Genomic DNA, 19,746 nt, shown 5'->3' on the forward strand with positions numbered 1-19,746 from the left:
GGTGGATTTGGGGTTAGATCTGGAAGGTGGATTTGGGTTCGTGCGGGAAGGTGGATTTGGTGTTAGTGCGAGAAGGTGGATTTAGAGTTATTGCTGGAATGTGGATTTGTTGTTAGCGCAGGAAGTTGGATTTGTTGTTAGTGCTGGAATGTGGATTTGTGGTTAGTGCGGGAATGGATTTGGGGTTATTGCAGGAAAGTGGATTTTGGGTTCATGGGGGAAGTTTGATTTGGGATTAGTGTGGGACGGCGGATTTGTGTTTAGTGCGGGAAGGTGGATTTGCGATTAGTGCCAGAAGTTGGATTTGGGGATTTTGCGGGAAGTTCGATTGGGGTTTGTGCATTAAGGTGGATTTGGGGTTATTGCAGGAAGGTGGATTAGGGATGAATGCGTGAAGCTAAATTTTGGATTAGCGTGGGAAGGTGGATTCGGGGTTAGGGCAGGAAGGTGGGTTTGTGGTTTGTGTGGGAAGCTGGATTTGGGTTTAGTGCGGGAAGGTGGATTTGGGGTTACGGCGGGAAGGTAGATTTTGGGTTACTATGGGAAGGTGGATTTGGGATTATTGCGGCAATGTGGATTTGTGGTTGTGCGGAAAGGTTTATTCGGGGTTAGTGCGGTAAGGTTGATTTGGGGTTAGTGAGGGAAGGTGAATTTGGGATTAGTGCTGGAAGGTGGATTTGGGTTTAGTGCGGGAATGTGGATTTGTGGTTAGTGCGGGAAGGTGGATTTGCGGTTCGTCCTGGAAGGTGGATTTGCGGTTATTGCGTGAAGGTGGATTTCGTTTTAGTGCAGGAAGTTGGATTTGTGTTTAGTGCAGGAATGTGGATTTGGGGATAGTGCGGGAATGTGGATTTGGGGTTAGTGCCAGAATGTGGATTTGGGGTTAGTGAGGGATAGTTAATTTGGGGATAGTGTGGGAAGGTTGATTTGGGGAGAGTGTGGGAAGGTTGATTTGGGGATAGTGCGGAAGGTTTATTGGCGTAAGCGCATGAAGGTGGATTTGGGGTTAGTGCAGGAAATTGGATTTGGGGTTAGTGCGGGAAGGTGGATTTGGGGATAGTGCGGGAAGGTGGATTTGGGGTTTGTGTGGGAAGGTGGATTTGGAGATAATGCGGGAAGGTGGATTTGGGTTTAATGCGGGAAGGTGGATTTGGGGTTAGTGCGGGAAGGTGGATTTGGAGTTAGTGCGGGAAGGGGAATTTGTGGTTACTGTGAGAAGTTTGATTTGGGTTTAGTGCGGGAAAGCTGATTTGGGGTTCGTGCTAGAAGGTGGATTTGGGGTTATTGCGGGAAAATGGATTTGTTGTTAGTGCTGGAATTTGGAATTGGTTTTAGTGCAGGAAGTTGGATTTGGGGTTAGTGCGGGAATGTGGATTTTGGAATAATGCGGGAAGGTGGATTTGGGATAGTGAGGAAATGTGGATTTGGGTTTAGTGCGGGAAAGTGGATTTGTGTTTAGTGCGGGAAAATGGGTTGTGGGCTATTGCGGGAATGTGGATTTGGGGTTATTGCGGTCGGTCAGTTACTGTGAGCTCAGTAAGGATGTGTGCAGTAGGTGAGTTACTGTTTGCTCAGTCAGGATGTGTGCTGTAGGTCAGTTACTGTGTGTTCACTCAGAATGTGAGCAGTAGGTCAGATACTATGCGCCCAGTCAGGATGTGTGCAATAGGTCAGTTACTGTGTGCTTAGTCAAGACGTGTGCATTAGGTCAGTTCATGTGTGCTCAGTCAGAATGTGAGCTCTACTTCAGTTACTGTGTGCTCCGTCAGGTTTTGTTCATGTGGTCATTTCCTGGGGCTTCGGTCATGCTTTGGTAATTTGTGCAGTTTCTGGTGTTCTCATTCAGGATTTGTGCATTATGCCAGTTTCCGTGTGCTCTGTCAGAATGTGAGCAGTAGGCCAATTACTGTGCATTCATTCAGGATGTGTGCATTAGGTCAGTTATTATGTGCTCTGTTAGAATGTGTGCAGTCGGTCAGTTAATGTGTGCTCCATCAAGATGTGAGCAGCAGGTCGGATATTGTGTGCTCAGTCAGGCTGTGAGCATTAGGTCAGCTGCTGTGTGCTCAGTCAGGATGCATGCATTCGTTCAATTACTGTGTGCTCAGTTAGCGTGTGAACAGTTGGTCATTTAATTTGCACTCAGTTAGGATGTGCGCAGAAGGTCACTTACTGTGTGCTCAGTCAGGATGTGCGCAGTAGGTCATTTGCTGTGCGCTCAGTCAGGATGTGTGCAGCAGGTCAGTTACTGGATGCTCAGTCAGGATGTGAGCAGTAGGTCATTTACTGTGCGCTCATTCAGGATGTGAGCAGTAGGTCAGTTGCTGTGTGCTCAGTAAAGATGTGTGCAGTAGGTCATTTACTGTGCGCTCAGTCAGGATGTGAGCAGTGGGTTAGTTACTGTGCGCTCAGTTAGGATGTGAGCAGTAGGTCTTTTACTGTGCGCTCAGTCAGGATGTGAGCAGTGGGTCAGTTACTGTGCACTCAGTCAGGATGTGAGCAGTAGGTCTTTTACTGTGCGCTCAGTCAGGATGTGAGCAGTAGATCATTTACTGTGCGCTCAGTCAGGATGTGAGCAGTGGGTCAGTTACTGTGCGATCAGTCATTATGTGAGCAGTAGGTCAGTTACTGTGTGCTCATCAGGATGTGAGCAGTAGGTCAGTTACTGTGTGCTCATCAGGATGTGAGCAGTAGGTCAGTTACTGTGTGCTTATCAGGATGTGAGCAGTAGGTCAGGTACTGTGCGCTCAGTTAGGATGTGTGCAGTAGATCATTTACTGTGTGCTCAGTCAGGATGTATGCAATAGGTCAGTTACTGTGTGCTCAGTCAGGATGTGAGCAATAGGTCAGTTTCTGTGTGTTCAGCCAGGATGTGAGCAGTAGTTCAGGTACTGTGTGCTCATCAGGATGTGAGCAGTAGGTCAGGTACTGTGCGCTCAATTAGGATGTGTGCAGTAGGTCATTTACTGTGTGCTCAGTCAGGATGTGAGCATTAGGTCCTTTACTGCGCGCTCAGTCAGGATGTGAGCAATAGGTCAGTTACTGTCTGCTCAGTCAGATTGTGTGCAATAGGTCAGTTACTGTTTGGTTATCAGGATGTGAGCAGTAGGTCAGGTGCTGTGCGTTCAGTCAGGATGTGAGCAGTAGGTCAGTTACTGTGCGCTCAGTCAGGATGTGAGCAGTAGGTCAGTTACTGTTTGGCCATCAGGATGTGAGCAGTAGGTCAGGTACTGTGCGTTCAGTCAGGATGTGAGCAGTAGGTCAGTTACTGTGCGATCAGTCAGGATGTGAGCAGTACAGTTTCCACAGGGCCATGACCATTCCGAACCTAGATTCATGTCCAATTTCCTGCCTGCTCCCCGTAACCCTTAATTACCTTCACTTCTAGGAAACTATCTATTTCTGTTGTAAATTTATTTAATGATGTAGCTTCCACAGCTTTCTGGGGCATCAAATGCCACAAATCTACCACCATCTGAGTGAAGAAGTTTCTCCTCATCTCAGTTTTGAAAGAGCAGCCTCTTACTCCAAGATTATGCCCCTGAGTTCTAGTTTCACCCATCATTGGGATCATCCTCACCGCATCCACCCGATCAAGCCCCTTCACAATCTTACATGTTTCAAGAAGATCGCCTCTCATTCTTCTGAACTCCAATGAGTAGAGTCCCAATCTACTCAACCTCTCCTCATATGACCACCCCCTCATCCCCGGGATTAACCGAGTGAACCTTCTTTGTACTGACTCGAGAGGAAGTATGTCTTTTCTTAAGTATGGACACCAAAACTGTATGCAGTATTCCAGGTGTGTTCTCACCAATGCCTTGTATAACTGCAACAATACCTCCCTGTTTTTATATTCTATCCTCCTAGCAATAAAAGCCAACATTCAATTGGCCTTCTTGATCACTTGCTGCACCTGCATACTAACTTTTTGAGTTTCGTGCACCAGGACTCCCAGATCCCTTTGTACTACAGTACTTTCCAGTTTCTTGCCATTAAGATAATAACTTGCTCTATGATTTTTCCTGCCAAAGTGCATAACCTCACACTTTCCAGTATTGTATTCCATCTGCCAAATCTCTGCCCACTTACTTAGCCTGTCTATGTCACTTTGCAAGTTTTTTATGTCCTCCTCACTCACTACTTTCCCTCCCATCTTTGTATCATCTGCAAACTTGGATATGTTAAACTCGGTCCCCTCCTCCAAATCGTTAATATAGATTGTAAAGAGTTGAGGACACAGCACTGACCCCTGCGGAACACCACTAGCTACTGATTGCCAGTCTGAGAATGAACCATTTATCCCAACTCTCTGCTTTCTGTTAGAGAGCCAGTCCTCCACCCACGCCAGAATATTACCCCCAATCCCGTGATTTTTTATCTTGAGCAATAATCTTTTGTTTGGCACCTTGTCAAATTCCTTTTGGAAGTCTAAATAAACTACGTTCACTGGTTCTCCTTTATCCACCCTGTATGTTACTTCCTCAAAGAACTCAAGCAAATTTGTCAAACATGACTTCCCCTTCTTGAAACCATGCTGATTTTGTCCTATTAATTTATGTTTATCCAAATGTCCCGTTACTGTCTCCTTAATAATGGACTCTAACATTTTACCAACCATAGATATTAGGCTAACAGGTCTATAGTTTCCAGCTTTCTGCCTACTACCCTTTTTAAATAAGGGATTTACATTAGCAGTTTTCCGATCTGCCGGGACCTTTGCTGAGTCCAGGGAGTTTTGGAAAATTATTACCAATGCATCCACAATCCCTACCGCCACTTCCATCAAGACCCTAGGATGTAAGCCATCAGGTCCAGGGGATTTCTCCGGCTTGAGTCCCATTATTTTAGCAAGTACCACTTCCTTAGTGATTTTAATCGTATTTAGCTCCTCTCCCCCTCGAGCCCCCTGTTTGTCCAGTGTTGGGATACTTTTTGTATCCTCTACCGTAAAGACTGATACAAAATATTTGTACAACGTTTTTGCCATCTCCATGTTTCCCACCATTAATTTCCCGGTCTCATCCTCTAAGGGACCAACATTTACTTTAGCTACACTGTTTCTTTTAATATAACTATCGAAACTTTTGTTATCTGTTTTTATATTTTTTGCTAATTTACTTTCATAATCTATCTTCCCTTTCTTAATCAATCTTTTAGTTATTTTTTGCTGCCTTTTAAAGACTTCACAATCTTCTATCCTCCAACTAGATTTGGCTACCTTATATGCCCTTGTTTTTAGTCGGATACTATCCTTAATTACTTTACTTAGCCACAGATGGCGATCTTTTCTTTTACACCCTGTTTTCCTCAGTGGAATATATTTTTTTTGCATGTTGTAAAATAACTCCTTAAATGTACACCACTGATCATGTACCGTCTTACCCTCTAATCTATTTTCCCAGTCCACTCTAATCAATTCCGCTCTCATACCTTCATAGTCTCCTTTATTCAAGCTCAGCACGCTTGTTTGAGATCCAACCTTCTCACCCTCTACTTGAATATGGAATTCAACCATGTTATGGTCACTCATTCCAAGGGGTCCTTTACTTGGACATTTTTAATTAATCATGTCACTTTACACAGGACCAAATCTTGGTCAGTTGAACAGTTTCTGGGATATCGGTCAGATTGTTTTCATGTGGAGAGTTTCTACGATTTCAGTCAGATTGTGGTTATTTTGTTTAGTTTATTGGTGCACGATCAGGTAGATGTCATTTGGTCAGTTACAGGGTGCTTGGTTAGAATCTGCTCGTGCGGCCAGTTTCTGTTCAATTTTGTTGATGTGAAGTGGTCAGTTTTATTTAATTGATCGAGTTATTTAAGCTACACCTCAATGAGTTGTGGATGTCGCTGGGAAGACAATCCTTTATTGCCACTCCTCAATTGCCCTTGAGAAGGTGGTGGTGAGCTAACATCCTGGACTGCTGCAATCGGTGTTGTGAATGTACTCCCACAGTGCCGTTAGGCAGGGAGTAGCAGGATTTTGGCACAGCGGCAATGAGTCAATGGCGATATTTCCAAGTCAGGATGTTATGTGACTTGGATGGGAAATTGGAGGTGGTTCTCCCATGCGTCTGCTGCCATTGTCTGCCAAGGTGGTAGAGGTTTTGGCTTGGGAGATGCAGTGGAAGAAGCCTTGACGAGTTGCTGCAGTGAAGCTTGTAGATAGTATGCATTTTTTATATTCATTCACTTCATTCAAATTCCCCAGCTGCCGTGGTGGAGATGTGAACTCATGTCTCCGGATCATTAGTTAGGCCTCGGGATTACCAATCCAGTATCATAACCAATAGCTACCTTACCCCACAGCCAAATTGCAGCCACGTTGAATGATTAAGGTGGTGAATTGCGTGCTTATCAATCAGGATCCTTTTAACTGGATGGTGTTGATCTGTATTGGTTTGAGGTGCTGTATTAATTTCATGTGCTACATTGGGTTGCGGTGCTGCATTAGTTTGAGCTTCTCCATTAGTTTGAGGTTCTCTATTAGTTTGAGGTTCTCTATTAGTTTGAGGTTCTCTATTAGTTTGAGGTTCTCTATTAGTTTGAGCGGCTGTATTCGTTTGAGGGGCTGTATTCGTTTGAGGGGCTGTATTCGTTTGAGGGGCTGTATTCGTTTGAGGGGCTGTATTCGTTTGAGGGGCTGTATTAGTTTGAGGGACTTTATTAGTTTGAGGGGCTGTATTAGTTTGAGGGACTTTATTAGTTTGAGGGGCTGTATTAGTTTGAGGTGCTGTATTAGTTTGAGGGGCTGTATTAGTTTGAGGGGCTGTATTAGTTTGAGGTGCTGTATTGGTTTGAGGGGCTGTATTGGTTTGAGGGGCTGTATTATTTTGAGGGGTTTTATTAGTTTGAGGGGCTGTATTAGTTTGAGGGGCTGTATTAGTTTGAGGGACTTTATTAGTTTGAGGGACTTTATTAGTTTGAGGGACTTTATTAGTTTGAGGGGCTGTATTAGTTTGAGGTGCTGTATTAGTTTGTGGGGCTGTATTAGTTTGAGGGGCTGTATTAGTTTGAGATGCTGTATTGGTTTGAGGGGATGTATTGGTTTGAGGGGCTGTATTATTTTGAGGGGTTTTATTAGTTTGAGGGGCTGTATTAGTTTGAGGTGCTGTATTGGTTTGAGGGGCTGTATTGGTTTGAGGGGCTGTATTATTTTGAGGGGCTTTATTAGTTTGAGGGGCTGTATTAGTTTGAGGGTCTGTATTAGTTTGAGGGTCTGTATTAGTTTGAGGGTCTATATTAGTTTGAGATCCTGTATTAGTTTCAGAGGCTGTCTTAGTTTGTGGTGCTTTATTATATTAGCGTACTGTATTAGTTTGAGAGGCTGTAATAGCTTGAGGGGCTGTATTAGTTTGATGCGCTTTATTAGATATTTTATTTTTATTTGGTTTAATAGATTCATTAGTTTTAGCGTATATATTGTTTTGAGAGGTAATTGTCGTTTAGGACATGGGAAAATTAAGAGCGCAGCCCCAGCCCAGAGTGCTGCACTGAGAGGGCACTCTAGCATTTGCAGTTTGATTACTGAATGAGCACAACAGCATGAAGGACATCACAGAAACAATATGAGATATGAGATGTACTGAAGGTGTTTGAAACAACAAACCTAGTGCTGGGAGAACACAGCTTGCAATTTCCATTGGTTAATTAATATGATCAGAATTCTCAAGTCTTTGGGGTTTTCAATTTAAAACTCAGTGCTAAATATATTCCATTATAACAGGGAATTAACTTGGCTGTCGTAACTTGTTTGTTCAACCTTTTAACAATGTTGCAACCTCAATCTCCCCGTGGAGATCGCGCAGGGTATAAATGAAAGGCTGTGGGATTCGGCTCAGAGTATAATTCAGAGAGATTGCCTGCAACACGGACACATCACTTCACACAGAAAATGTATCACACATTTGAGAGTTTCCAGAAAATATATTACATGATCCTTGCCGTCATTGGAGTTCCTGGTAAGTGAAAATAACCATTGAAGTTGTGTAAATCTGTGTGTGAGCTGTTCTCTGCTTTAGCTCTCTGGCTGATAATGTTACATGCTCGTCTAGTGGACATAGTTTTAAAGACGTGCGATCAGTGTTTGGTAATTTCGTTAAGTCTAGTGTCTTGACACAACCTGTTTAATGCCATTTCCTGAACTGAAAATATACCTGTTTGTAGCGCACAGGCTCTCTGAATGATCAAGTTATTGCCGTTAGTGGAATATGATGTACAGTTAAATCAGTCCTCATTCCGGGAAATGTCTCTGAGAAAAGGTGTTAGTGCAATGGTCTGTCACTGTAAAATTGTACTAAGTGTGGGTCACTAACCAGAGTGGAACACCTGACCCCAGTGACTATGTATTACTTGGAGTATCTCTCACTGTAGAATTTTACTGAGTGTGGGTCACTAACCAGAGTGGAACACCTGACCCCAGTGACTATGGATTACTTGGAGTATCTCTCACTGTAGAATTTTACTGAGTGTGGATCACTAACCAGAGTGGAACACCTGACCCCAGTGACTATGTATTACTTGGAGTACCTCTCACTGTAGACTTTTACTGAGTGTGGGTCACTAACTGGAGTGGAACACCTGACCCCAGTGAATATGTATTACTTGGAGTATCTCTCACTGTAGAATTTTACTGAGTGTGGATCACTAACTGGCGTGGAAGAATTCAGTTCGACTTTGTAATCACTATTTTAGGTGACTGATTTCTCCCCTCCAATTGTTTTATGAAGTGCAGCTCGGAACAGAGTGTGGAGCTGCGAGTTTGGTGAGAGAGGGAGTTCGGGGAGGGAGCTGTTACTTTCTTTTTCTATCTTTGTCAGCTTCCAGGAGAGCAGGAGTTACAAAGCTTTACAAGAGGGTACGGAGAACCAGCGGACGTTCGGCTCAGTGGCACCACCCCGCTCCCGCTCCCCGCATTTGGAGAAAAATAATAGGTGACATCACAGGGAAAAGGTTAATGGATTGGTTGGTGAGTATTTTGCTCACTGCCCTTATCATTTAAAGCCAAGAACATTGATTAGTAATTGTAAGGTTTCAATAGTACTAATTTGTATCAGTAACAAATCTTATTAAAAGTAGTATCGTTTATTAAGTAATAAAAATAAAGTAATTAAACCTCTATAATTAATGCAGGGCAGGTGATGTGTGGCGACTGCAGTATGTGGGAGCTACTGGATGCGTGATCCAGGATGAGCACATCTGCGGTAAGTGTCTGCGGCTCGAGGAGCTTCGGCTCAGAGTTGATGAGCTGGAGGCCGAGGTGCAGAAACTGCGATGCATCAGGGAGGGGGAAAGTTACCTGGCCACTTTATTCCAGGAGGCAGTCACACCCCTTAGGATAGTGTCTTCTGATTTGGTCAGTGGTCCAGGGCATGAGTATGTGACTGCGAGTGAGGCAGGTATGGGGATCCAGGACGTGGAGGAGCCTCAGCCTTTGCAATTGTCCAACAGGTTTGAGATTCTTGCGAACAGTATGGATGAAAGTGGTGGCTGCAGGATGGATGAGCAAACTGACCATGGCACCGAGATACAGGAAGCCGTTCAAGCGGGGGTAGTTAATAGGAATGTAGCAGTAATTTGGGACAGCATAGTCAGGGAATAAAAACAGTTCGCTGTGGCCAAGAGTGAGATTACAGACAGCTGTGTTGCCTGCCCGGTGACAGGGTTCGGGACATCTGCTCTGGGCTGGACAGGAACTTGCAGAGGGAGGGGGAGGAGCCAGTGGTCGTGGTCAATGTAGGTGCCAACGATATAGGTAGTACTAGGAAAGAGGTTCTGCTGAGAGAGTATGAGCAGCTAGGGGTTAAGCTAAAAATCAGAACATCAAGGATAACAATATCTGCATTATTACCCGAGCCACGAGCAAATTGCCATAGCGTAAATAACATAAGAGTGATGAATGCGTGGCTGAAAGCCTGGTGTGGGAGAAATTGGTTTCAATTCCTAGGGCACTGGCACCAGTAGTGGGGAAAGTAGGATATCTATATTTGGGTCGGTCATCACCAGCACTGTGCTTGGACCAGTGTTCTGGCGAGTCGTATAATTAGGGTAGTAGCGAGGGCTTTAAACTAAATATTGGGGGCATGGGATCAAATTAGGGAAGATGTTGTAATTTAAAGATTAGAGACAAGGCAATAGAAAAAGATATTAACGTGGAAAATGTTAAACAGACAGTGACAGGAATTATAGAGAGTACACAGCTAAGAGTAAATCAACAGATAAGGCTAGAGGTTACAAAAGTAATATAAAGACAAAACTAAAGGCACTGCATCTGAACGGAATTAGCATGCGAAACAAAGCAGATGAACTGAAAGCGCAAATAGAAATAAATAAATCTGATTTGATAGCCATTACAGAAACATGGCTGCAGGGTTATGTAGATTGGGACCTGAATATTGAAGTGTACATGATATTTAGGAAGGCCAGGAAGGTGGTAAAAGTTGGAAGGGTGGATCTGTTAATTAATGATGGTATTAGCACTATAGAGAGTGATGACTTAAGTTCAGGAAACCAGGATGTAGAAGCGGTTTGGGTAGAGATGAGAACTGATAAACGCAAGAAGTCACTTGTGGGAGTGGTATACCGGCCAGCTAACAGTAACCATATGGTAGGATGGAGTATAAAGGAAGAAATAATGGGAGCTTCTCAGAAGGGTTCAGCAATAATCAGGGGATTTTAAACTGCATATAGACTGGAAAAATCAAACGGGCAAAGTTGGCACCGATGAAGAGTTCTTGGAATGTTTGCTGGATAGTTTCTTACAAAATCACGTTCTGGAGCCAACCAGAGAGCAGGCTAAATTAGACCTGGTGTTCTGCAAGGAGATAGTATTAATCAATGACCTCATAGCGAAGGCGCCCCTAGGTAGCAGCGATCATAATATGATTGAATTTTACAATCAGTTTGACAGAGAGAAGAGTGGGTCCAAGACTTGTAATTTAAGCTTACATAAGGACATTTAAGAGTGCATGAAAGCAGAGCTAGTTAAAGTGAACTGGCAAATTAGGTTAAGTGATAGATCAATAGAGTTGTAGTGGCAGACAATTAAGGGGATGTTTCAAAATACACACAATATATGCAATCGAACGAGAAAGGAAAATATCAAGGGGAGGAACCACCATCCGTGGTTAACTAAAAATTTTAAGACAATATTAAACTTAAAGAAAAAGCTGAAACTTGCACAAAGATGGGTGGCAGGATTGGACAGAATGTAAAAAACTGCAAAGAATGACTAAAAGATTAATAAGGAGAGAAAAATTAGTGTACGAGTGAAAGCCAGCTAGAAATATAAAAACAGATAGTAGAAGTTTTTATAGATATTTATAAAAGAAAAGATTTAACAAAGTTAGCATTGGTCCTATAAAAAGTGAGACTGGGGAATTAATAATGGATAATAAGGAGATGGCTGTTGAATTGAACAGGTATTTTGCATCGGTCTCCACTATAGCGGATACAACTAAAATCCCAGAAATAGCTGAAATCAGGAAATGGAAGGGAGGGAGGAAATCAAGATAATTATAATCACCAGGGAAGTGGTACTGAGCAAATTGTTGGAGATGCGGTCTATCAAGTCCGCGGGCCTGATTGACTTCATCCTAGGGACTTAAAAGAAGTGGCTAGTGAGATAGTTGATGCGTTGCGTTTAATTTTTTTAATTTCCCTAGATTCGGGGAAGGTTCCTTTAGATTGGGAAATAGCGAATGTAACTTTATTCAAAATGGAAGGGAGACTGAAAGCAAGAAACTACAGGCCAGCTAGCTTACCATCTGTCATAGGAAAGATGTTAGCAACGATTATTAAAGGTGTTGTAGCAGGGCACTTCGAAAAGTTCAAAGTAATCAGGCATAGTCAACATGGTTTTGTGCAAGGGAAATCATGTTTAACAAATTTATTGGAGTTGTTTGAGGAAGTAACATGTGCTGTGGATAAAGGGGAAACTGTGGATGTACTCTCCTTAGATTTCCAGAAGGCATTTGTTAAGGTGCCACATCAAAGGTTATTGCAGAAAAGAAAAGCTCATATTGTAGGGGGTAACATATTGGCATGGATACAAGATTGGCTAGCTAACTGGAAACAGCGAGTAGGCATAAATGGGTCATTTTCTGATTGGCAAGATGTAATGAGTGGTGTGCCACAGGGATCAGTGCTGGGCTTCAACATTGTACATTTGTATAAATGACTTGGATGAAGGGACCGATCGTATTGTTGCTAAATTTGCGAATGCCACAAAGTTAGGTATGACGATACATTGTGAAGAGGACATTAGAAGGCCATAAAGGGATATAGATAGGATAAGTGAGAGGGCAAAGACCTGGCAAATGGAGCATAATGTGGGAAAATGTGAAGTTGTTCATTTTGGCAGGAAGAATAAAAAAGAAGCATAATATCTAAATGGTGAGAGATTTCAGAGCTCTGAGATGCAGAGGGATTTGGATGTCCTAGTCCATGAAGCGCAACAGGTGCAGCAAGTAATTAGGCAAGCTAATAGAATGTTATAATTTATTGCGAGGGCAGCACGGTGGCATAGTGGTTAGCACTGTTGCCTCACAGCGCCAGAGACCCGGGTTCGACTCCGGCCTCGGGTGACTGTCTGTGTGGAGTTTGCACATTCTCCCCGTGTTTGCGTGGGTTTTCTCCGGGTGCTCCGGTTTCCTCCCACAGTCCAAAGATGTGCGGGTTAGGATGATTGGCTATGATAAAAATTGACCCTTAGTGTTAGGGGGATTAAATACGTGGGGTTATTGGGATAGGGTGGGATATGTATTGGTGCAGGGGTTACGGGGATCGGGTGGGATATGTGTCGGTGCAGGCTCGATGGGCCGAAATGGCCTCTATCTGCACTGTGAGGTTTCTGTGATTCTGTGAATTGAATACAAAAGTAGGGAGGTTATGCTACAGTTACACAGGGCATTGGTGAGACCACACCTGGAGGACTGTGTACAGTATTGGTCTCCTTATTTAAGGAAGGATATAAATGCGTTGGAAGCAGTTCAGAGAAGGTTTGCTAGACCAAAACCTGGAATGGGCGGGTTGTCTTATGAGAAAAGTTTGTGCAGTCTTCGCTTGTATCCGATGGAGTTCAGAAAAGTAAGAGGTGACTTGATTGAAACATATACGATCCTGAGGGGTCTGGACAGGGTGGATGTGGCGACGGTGTTTCCTCTTCTGCGAGAATCTAGAACTAGGGGTCACTATTTAAAAATAAGGGGTCACCCATTTAAGATGGAAATGAGGAGAAATGTTTTCTCTCAAAGGGCGGTGGATGCAGAGTCTTTGAATATTTTTAAGGCAGAGGTAGATAGATTCTCGGTTAGCAAGGGGGCGAAAGGTTATCGGGGGTGTGCGGGAATGTGGACTAATCGGATGAGCCATCATCTTATTTAATGGCGCAGCAGGTTCGAAGGGCCGAGTGGCCGACTCCTGCTCCTAAATCCTATGTTCGAAATTGATGGCGAAAGAGAATATTTTTGCTTTTGGGTAAAGATGTTTTAAAAATGCGTATGAAGTGAAATGCATTGATATTGAGCTGCAAGAACAGAAACAGGTTTAAATACTTCTCTTACACTAAGAGTAGTTACTGTAAGCACTTCAGTTGTTTTAGTGCTGAATATTCCCCTTCCCCCAACACGTTCCTGTAAGCCTGTGGGTCATGAGTGCTGAATTTCATTATCTGTCTACTAGTCAGGATGAATATTAGGCTGTGGTTTTTGATTATTGCACTTCGGAAACTGATTAATGTTTGACAGATCAGTTCTTATCTATGATTCAGAGGGCTAGAAATTCATCATAGCCTAGGAATGAGCTGTAGCATTAGAAAAGTTGGAGAATTAGTGTCAGGCGCTAATGCTTTAGCGAGCATGCAACATTCATGCACAATGCTCAAATAAATGATTGGAAATCTATTTCAAGTTTTTAACCACAAGCTCATTGGCGTTACACTCAAAGGGTGGACCAATATCAGTAGCACTCTAATCACAAGTCATGATTGCCGCAGGCTTTTTCTTGTTCTGGAAGGGAAGGATCATTGATGCTGCAGAACTTCATTCTCAGCATGGCTGGCTGTGCAGCTGCCTCAGCAAGCTTCAGCAGGTCACGGAAAAGGAGCTGGAGGACTAAAGCAGCTGTAGTCATTGCAGATCCATGCCCCAGGGAGAGTGCCTGCAGATTCTGCGATTAAACATTGGAGGCATTGGTGTTCGCTGTGGAGAGATGGATGGCGGTGCACTACCCAGCAAGTGGCAGAAGGCCCTCGCCAGAAGCCTTCTGCACCATGGGTAGGGAAGTAGCGCAGCACGTCTTGGGCAGAACTGTCATCCCCTGGATCCGCACAAAGTGCAGGAAGAAATTTAGCGACTTCACTTGGGTGGACAGGGTGAGTGAATGCTTTTACAAATCTATGTACCGCCATCTGAACCAATCTTCACACTCCACGAAAAGCACCACACCCGCAGCACTCAACCACCAACAAAATCTATCTACCAACACTCACAGCCACATCTCACACCTTGCACACAAAGACACCTATACACCGATGGCAAGCACATCAGCCAATCACATTGTTCCACAATCACTCACACACTTTCCTTTCCTTCCTTTCCAAGGTCGTTCAGAACAGGAGGGGGCAGTAGCGCGCATGCGGTGTCCAAGTCGACACCTAACCACTGTCTGCACTGGAGAAACGAGTGCTGCAGATTATTGGGCGCCAGGTGGCGGATGCCGTGGCCACCGGCGACGTTGACCCCCTTGGGTACAACAACGGTATATTCTATCCTAATCCTTCTTCCAACATCCCTCTTCCCCCTCACGCCACAAGCCAATCACACATTCCCCCTAATCAGACTGTATGCATGCATTTCTCCCCTTCTGTCCCCTCCCCTCACCTTAGCATGACTCTTGTGCCAGTAAGATTTAAAGTAATGAGCAAGCAGCTGAGCAGCCTGTCCCTGAGGGCACTATACAGAGCGAGGTGGAAGAAGAGGAGGAGGAAGAACACACCGAGTCATTGCCTCTCTCTCCCTTAGGCACCAGCTCAGACACTGGCACTACTCCTTCTTTACAGGCTAGTATAGTCGCCGGATCTGCAGAAGGGAAGGCACCGGTGACGAGTGGGCTGCAGCAAGGCAAGGGGGAAAGGGTAGCTCGGGGCCCATCTCCCAGGAGGGCGAGTTCGACTGGGAGTTCGGCTGCACAGGACTCAGATCAGGACCTCGATGGTGAGGCTGCTAGAAGAATGGTGATGGGCATGCACAGGGAGATGATAGGTGCAATAGCAAGGTTGCCCGAAATCACATCGGCAATGATAAGGAGCATGGAGGAGTCCGCCCACAAACCTGCACAATGCTTTGCACACACCTTGTATCCCATCATTTCCAGTCTGCAAGGAATGGTAGATTCCCAGAGAGACCTTGAGTCCCAGACCCGAAGACGCCTGTGAATGGCAAGCTGGCAGCTTCCATTGCAGCACAGGCAGAAGTGACACAACGTTTAGTGCTGTAATGCAGTGTTTTCTTGGTGGTATCCAAACTCAGACAGGTGCCATGCAGTCTCAGCTCTGACAGCTGCCATCGTGGCTGAGTCTATCACTGTCGACCAGAGCTTTCACGATACCTCAGCAGGTCAACAATCTGTGTTCCAACAGATTTCTTGGGATGATGTGGTGCTGCCCCGGGAGAGTGTCAGTGCATCAGTGGAGCAGGAACCTGCTGTCTTCTCCAGAATCACAACATTCCTGCTCCCACAAATGCCACTAAGCCTTTGCCTGTCATCCAGCCAGCCCAGACAACTGCCGCCCGTGCTGAGGTGGTGCAGTCTCTAGCTGGCCCTTCCAGGCCCAGAGCTGGTTGAGTCGCTCTTCAAGACCATCTTAAGTATCCCGCAGGGAAACTCAGCAGCCTTCCACCTGTCCTGCTGCAGCCACTAGGTCAAAACATCGTAGGAGCACTGGCGTGGGCAAAAACACAGTAACGAGAAGCACCCAGCGACTGCACAGGCGTGAATAGTTAATTCATTTTTATTAAGTATGTGTTCACTGATTATTCATAAATTTATTCATTAACTTTTGATCCTTGAGTGGTGTCTCTCACTTCTTCTTTGCGCTGTGATATGGCCTGAAGTAAAGATGGTGATGTGGTGAGCAATGGAGATCTGTGGTATACTTCATTCGTATGTCAGTTATTTGAGTTGGTCACGGACCGCCCTTCTGGAAGGCTGATAGAGTGGATGTCTCCTCCCTCTCTCCTGTTGCTCCTCCTCCTCGTCTACCTCCTCGTGGTCCTCATCCTCCTCTTCCTCCTCGAACTCCTCCTCCACATCCTCCTCACCCTCTTCCTCCTCCTGAGGTGCTTCCGTAATCCCAGGTGGCAAGGGCTGGGCTCCCAAGTTGTGGCGCATGCAGCAAACATCAGGAAATGTGACACCCGCTCCAGCAAATACTGGAGGGCTCCTCCCGATCGGTCAAGGCAGTGGAACTGTTGCATCAGCATGCAGATGGTCGGCTCGATAATGTTCCTGGTGGCAGCATGGCGCTCATTATATGACTGCTGGGCAGGGGCATTGGGTCTGCAGAGGGGAGTCATGAACCAGATGGAGAGCAGGTAGCCCTTGTCTCTGACCAGCTAGCCGTGAGCTTGATGTGGTGGCTGGAAGAGTGCGGGCACACCAGTCTTGGGCAGGATGAAGGCTGGTGCGTATATCTGAGGTCCACCCACCATTCTCTGCCAGATTCCCTGGTCACTGGAACCTTCTCCTCTTTTACAGATTTTCCGTCCTTGCCTCCCCCTCTGTTATTCTGCTACAGCCATTTATTCCTGATCTGGTCCAATCTTTTATTTCTTTAATTGTCCTATCTCCCTTGACCAATTATCCATTTTATTCCTGGATCACTTCTGCCCTCCACCCGAGCATAGACCTCTCAATTGTTCTTTCCTCCCCTCCCCTACTTTTCTCTGGCTCTATCATTGCTTTAAAACTGTTAATATCTAATATGTTTCAGTTCTGATGAAAGATAGTCGAACTTAAATGTTAACACTGTTTCTCTCTCCACAGATGATGCCTGACTTGATGTGTGTCCACATCATTATCTGTATTTATCAGAGTTACAGCATTCTTAATATTGTGCTTTTGATATCGACCAGGCGGGTTCGGTAGGCAGGTTATAGTTTTGTCGTTGACAGCTTCCCTGCATGAAGTCAGCGGGATTGGCCAGCTTTGGTTTCAGTCGGGGGGGGAGGAATCTGGAGAAGATCGCAGGACCAAGTCCATGGCCCTGAGATGCTGGGTGGCCGATCCTGGGTTTTTTTCCGATCCCCCGGCCCCGGGGGGTGATGGCTGTCCAATACCAGGGTGTGATCTGATCCCCGAACACGGGAAGGGTTCTGCAAATCCGGGGGCAGTCCAATCACGAGCCAGGATGGTGGTCCGATTTATCTGTTAAACTCGGAAGCAGGTGGTCTGGAGGGGGGCTGTGGTCGGATGGAGATTTAAACCTGATAATCTCTGACCCGACTAAAAAACAACCCGTTCTTGGTTATAAAATACGGCCCATATTCTCTGGGCCCAGATACGGAGAATGTTTGATCAGTAGTTTGCATTCTCTTTTCCCTGCTCTTTTTTTCAGTTAATTTAGTGGCGATTGTGATCCTGTCCCGGGGAAAGTGTGGGCTCTCCACCTGCACCACTCGCTATCTGGTGGCGATGGCAGCGGCAGATCTACTGGTCATCATCACTGAGGTCATACTGAACCAGATCAATTGGTATTATTTCCCAATGTGTTTCCTGGACATCACTCCTGTGTGTAGTGTTCGCACTGTCCTGGTCGGTGCAGCCACAGACTGTTCTGTCTGGTTCACCGTCACCTTCACCTTCGATCGATTTGTGGCCATTTGTTGCCAGAATCTGAAAACAAAATATTGCACTGAGAAAACTGCGACTGTGGTTCTGGCAACAACCTGCATTCTGCTCTGTTTAAAAAACGTTCCCTTCTACTTTATATTTAAACCAGGAGAGATAATCGACAATGTGCCATGGTACTGTTACGTAAAACCAAGCTATTATTCTGAGCCCGGTTGGGTCGAATATGACTGGCTTGACACAATTTTAACTCCATTGCTCCCATTCGCTTTCATTTTGTTGCTCAACGCTCTGACAGTCAGACACATTTTAGTGGCCAGTCGAGTCCGTAAGGTACTGAGGGGTGAGAGCAAGGGAGAGAATCGCAGTGACACAGAGATGGAGAGCAGAAGGAAGTCTGTGATTTTACTCTTCACCATATCTGGCAGCTTCATACTTCTGTGGTCGGTATATGTAATATATTTCATATACTATTACATTAGAGGTGTAGATTCCAATTATCACAATGATTCTATATCTATCTTTAATGAAGTCGGATATATGCTGCAGAATTTAAGTTGCTGCACAAACACATTTATTTATGGGGTGACCCAGTCCAAGTTCAGAGAGCAGTTGAAGAGTGCGGGGAAATATCCGGTTGCCTCAATTATTCAATTAATTAAGAAGCAGAACAACTGAGCGCAGCCCAGATTCGGATCCCAGTGTTTCCAGCCCATAAATCTAATACTTACCCCAGAATGCCATCAACTGTATTACATCAGGAATCGCTGGTGATCTGAAAATAGAACCATCGGCGGGGCAAGCACTTTTTTTTAGAACGCAGCAACATTTCTGACTGAGAGTTCTCACCTTGTCTTTCGGGACAGGACCACTAGTTTTTTGCATATTTAGTGCATCATTTCACTTGCAGCTTCCAGAGTAAGAGCAACGTCAATAGGAAGGCAGGCAGAGCTGAGCGGTAGTTCTGGTGCTTATATTAAAAGATTAAGCAGCACTGAAACCGGATATTCGGCCCAACTAGTCTGTGCTGCTTATTGTGCTCCTCACGAGATTCCTTCCATTGGGTCCACCTCATCTCAGCCTCTCAGCAAAAACATCTTACATTTATACAGCGTCTTTAACGGAGTAAAAGATCCCAAGGTGCTTCACAGGAGGTTACAGAACAAAGGTGCGGTAGAGAGCCAGTAATGTATAGGGGTGGATCCCAGAGCTTAGTGCCGAAGATTGACAGCTGCAGTTTGTTGGCAGCAATAAGTGTAAGAAGTAGATTCCCGTCCCTGAACTGTCACAGAACTTCCTGCTCCTACATCGATTTGCAATGTATTGACAGAAAGTTGTTTTTGTTGTATCTGTTGGGGGATCTGTAACAGCAAATTTTAGCCAACCAATGAGAACAACCTTCAATTTATTTTACATGTTGTTATTTAATGTGTACTGAATTTTTTTTTGCTGTTCATATTCCACACTTCTGGTAAGTAATTTTCAGCCTCTGATCTCACTCTGTACTCCGGGCAGTCACTGAGTGGATAACTAGTGCCTGGCCCTGCTGTATTCTAACAGTAATGTGGTATTACTTTGTTCTTTTTGTCCAAGTTACTTTGTGAGTTTTGAAGAATTAAGAATAAAGATTATTGATTTGATTTGATTTGACATGAAATTGGTCATTTTCTTCTGAACTATTGATAGCTAGGAAAGTAAATGTTTTATTGTAAAAAAAAGTTGGAAATATCAATTTATTTACCGCCTGTCACAAACTTGGAACGTCCCAAAGTGGTTTTGCAGCCTCGGGTCAGGAGTCACACGCGGCACACATTGGGCGTGGGGCTGGAGCCGGAATCCGTGTTCAAAAAGCACCAATCACTGACATGATTGTGGCGTCATCCACCACAGGGCAAA

The 19,746-nt window shown here is 44.8% G+C and overlaps 1 protein-coding gene across 1 annotated transcript; it reads left to right on the plus strand.

Annotated features, from left to right (window-relative positions):
• Positions 1-7,897: 7,897 nt before the first annotated feature.
• On the plus strand, positions 7,898-19,495 carry LOC147087782 (putative G protein-coupled receptor 139). The gene is made up of 2 exons (XM_085977775.1): positions 7,898-7,964; positions 17,585-19,495. The coding sequence occupies exons 1-2, from the start codon at positions 7,898-7,900 to the stop codon at positions 18,526-18,528; spliced, it is 1,011 nt and encodes a 336-aa protein (XP_085833901.1). The 3' UTR covers positions 18,529-19,495.
• Positions 19,496-19,746: the final 251 nt, after the last annotated feature.

The sequence above is a fragment of the Somniosus microcephalus genome, unplaced genomic scaffold (assembly GCF_052327205.1).
Source record: "Somniosus microcephalus isolate GS21.2 unplaced genomic scaffold, FLI_Smic_1.0 unresolved_chr5, whole genome shotgun sequence".
NCBI classification, from domain to species: Eukaryota; Metazoa; Chordata; class Chondrichthyes; order Squaliformes; family Somniosidae; genus Somniosus; species Somniosus microcephalus.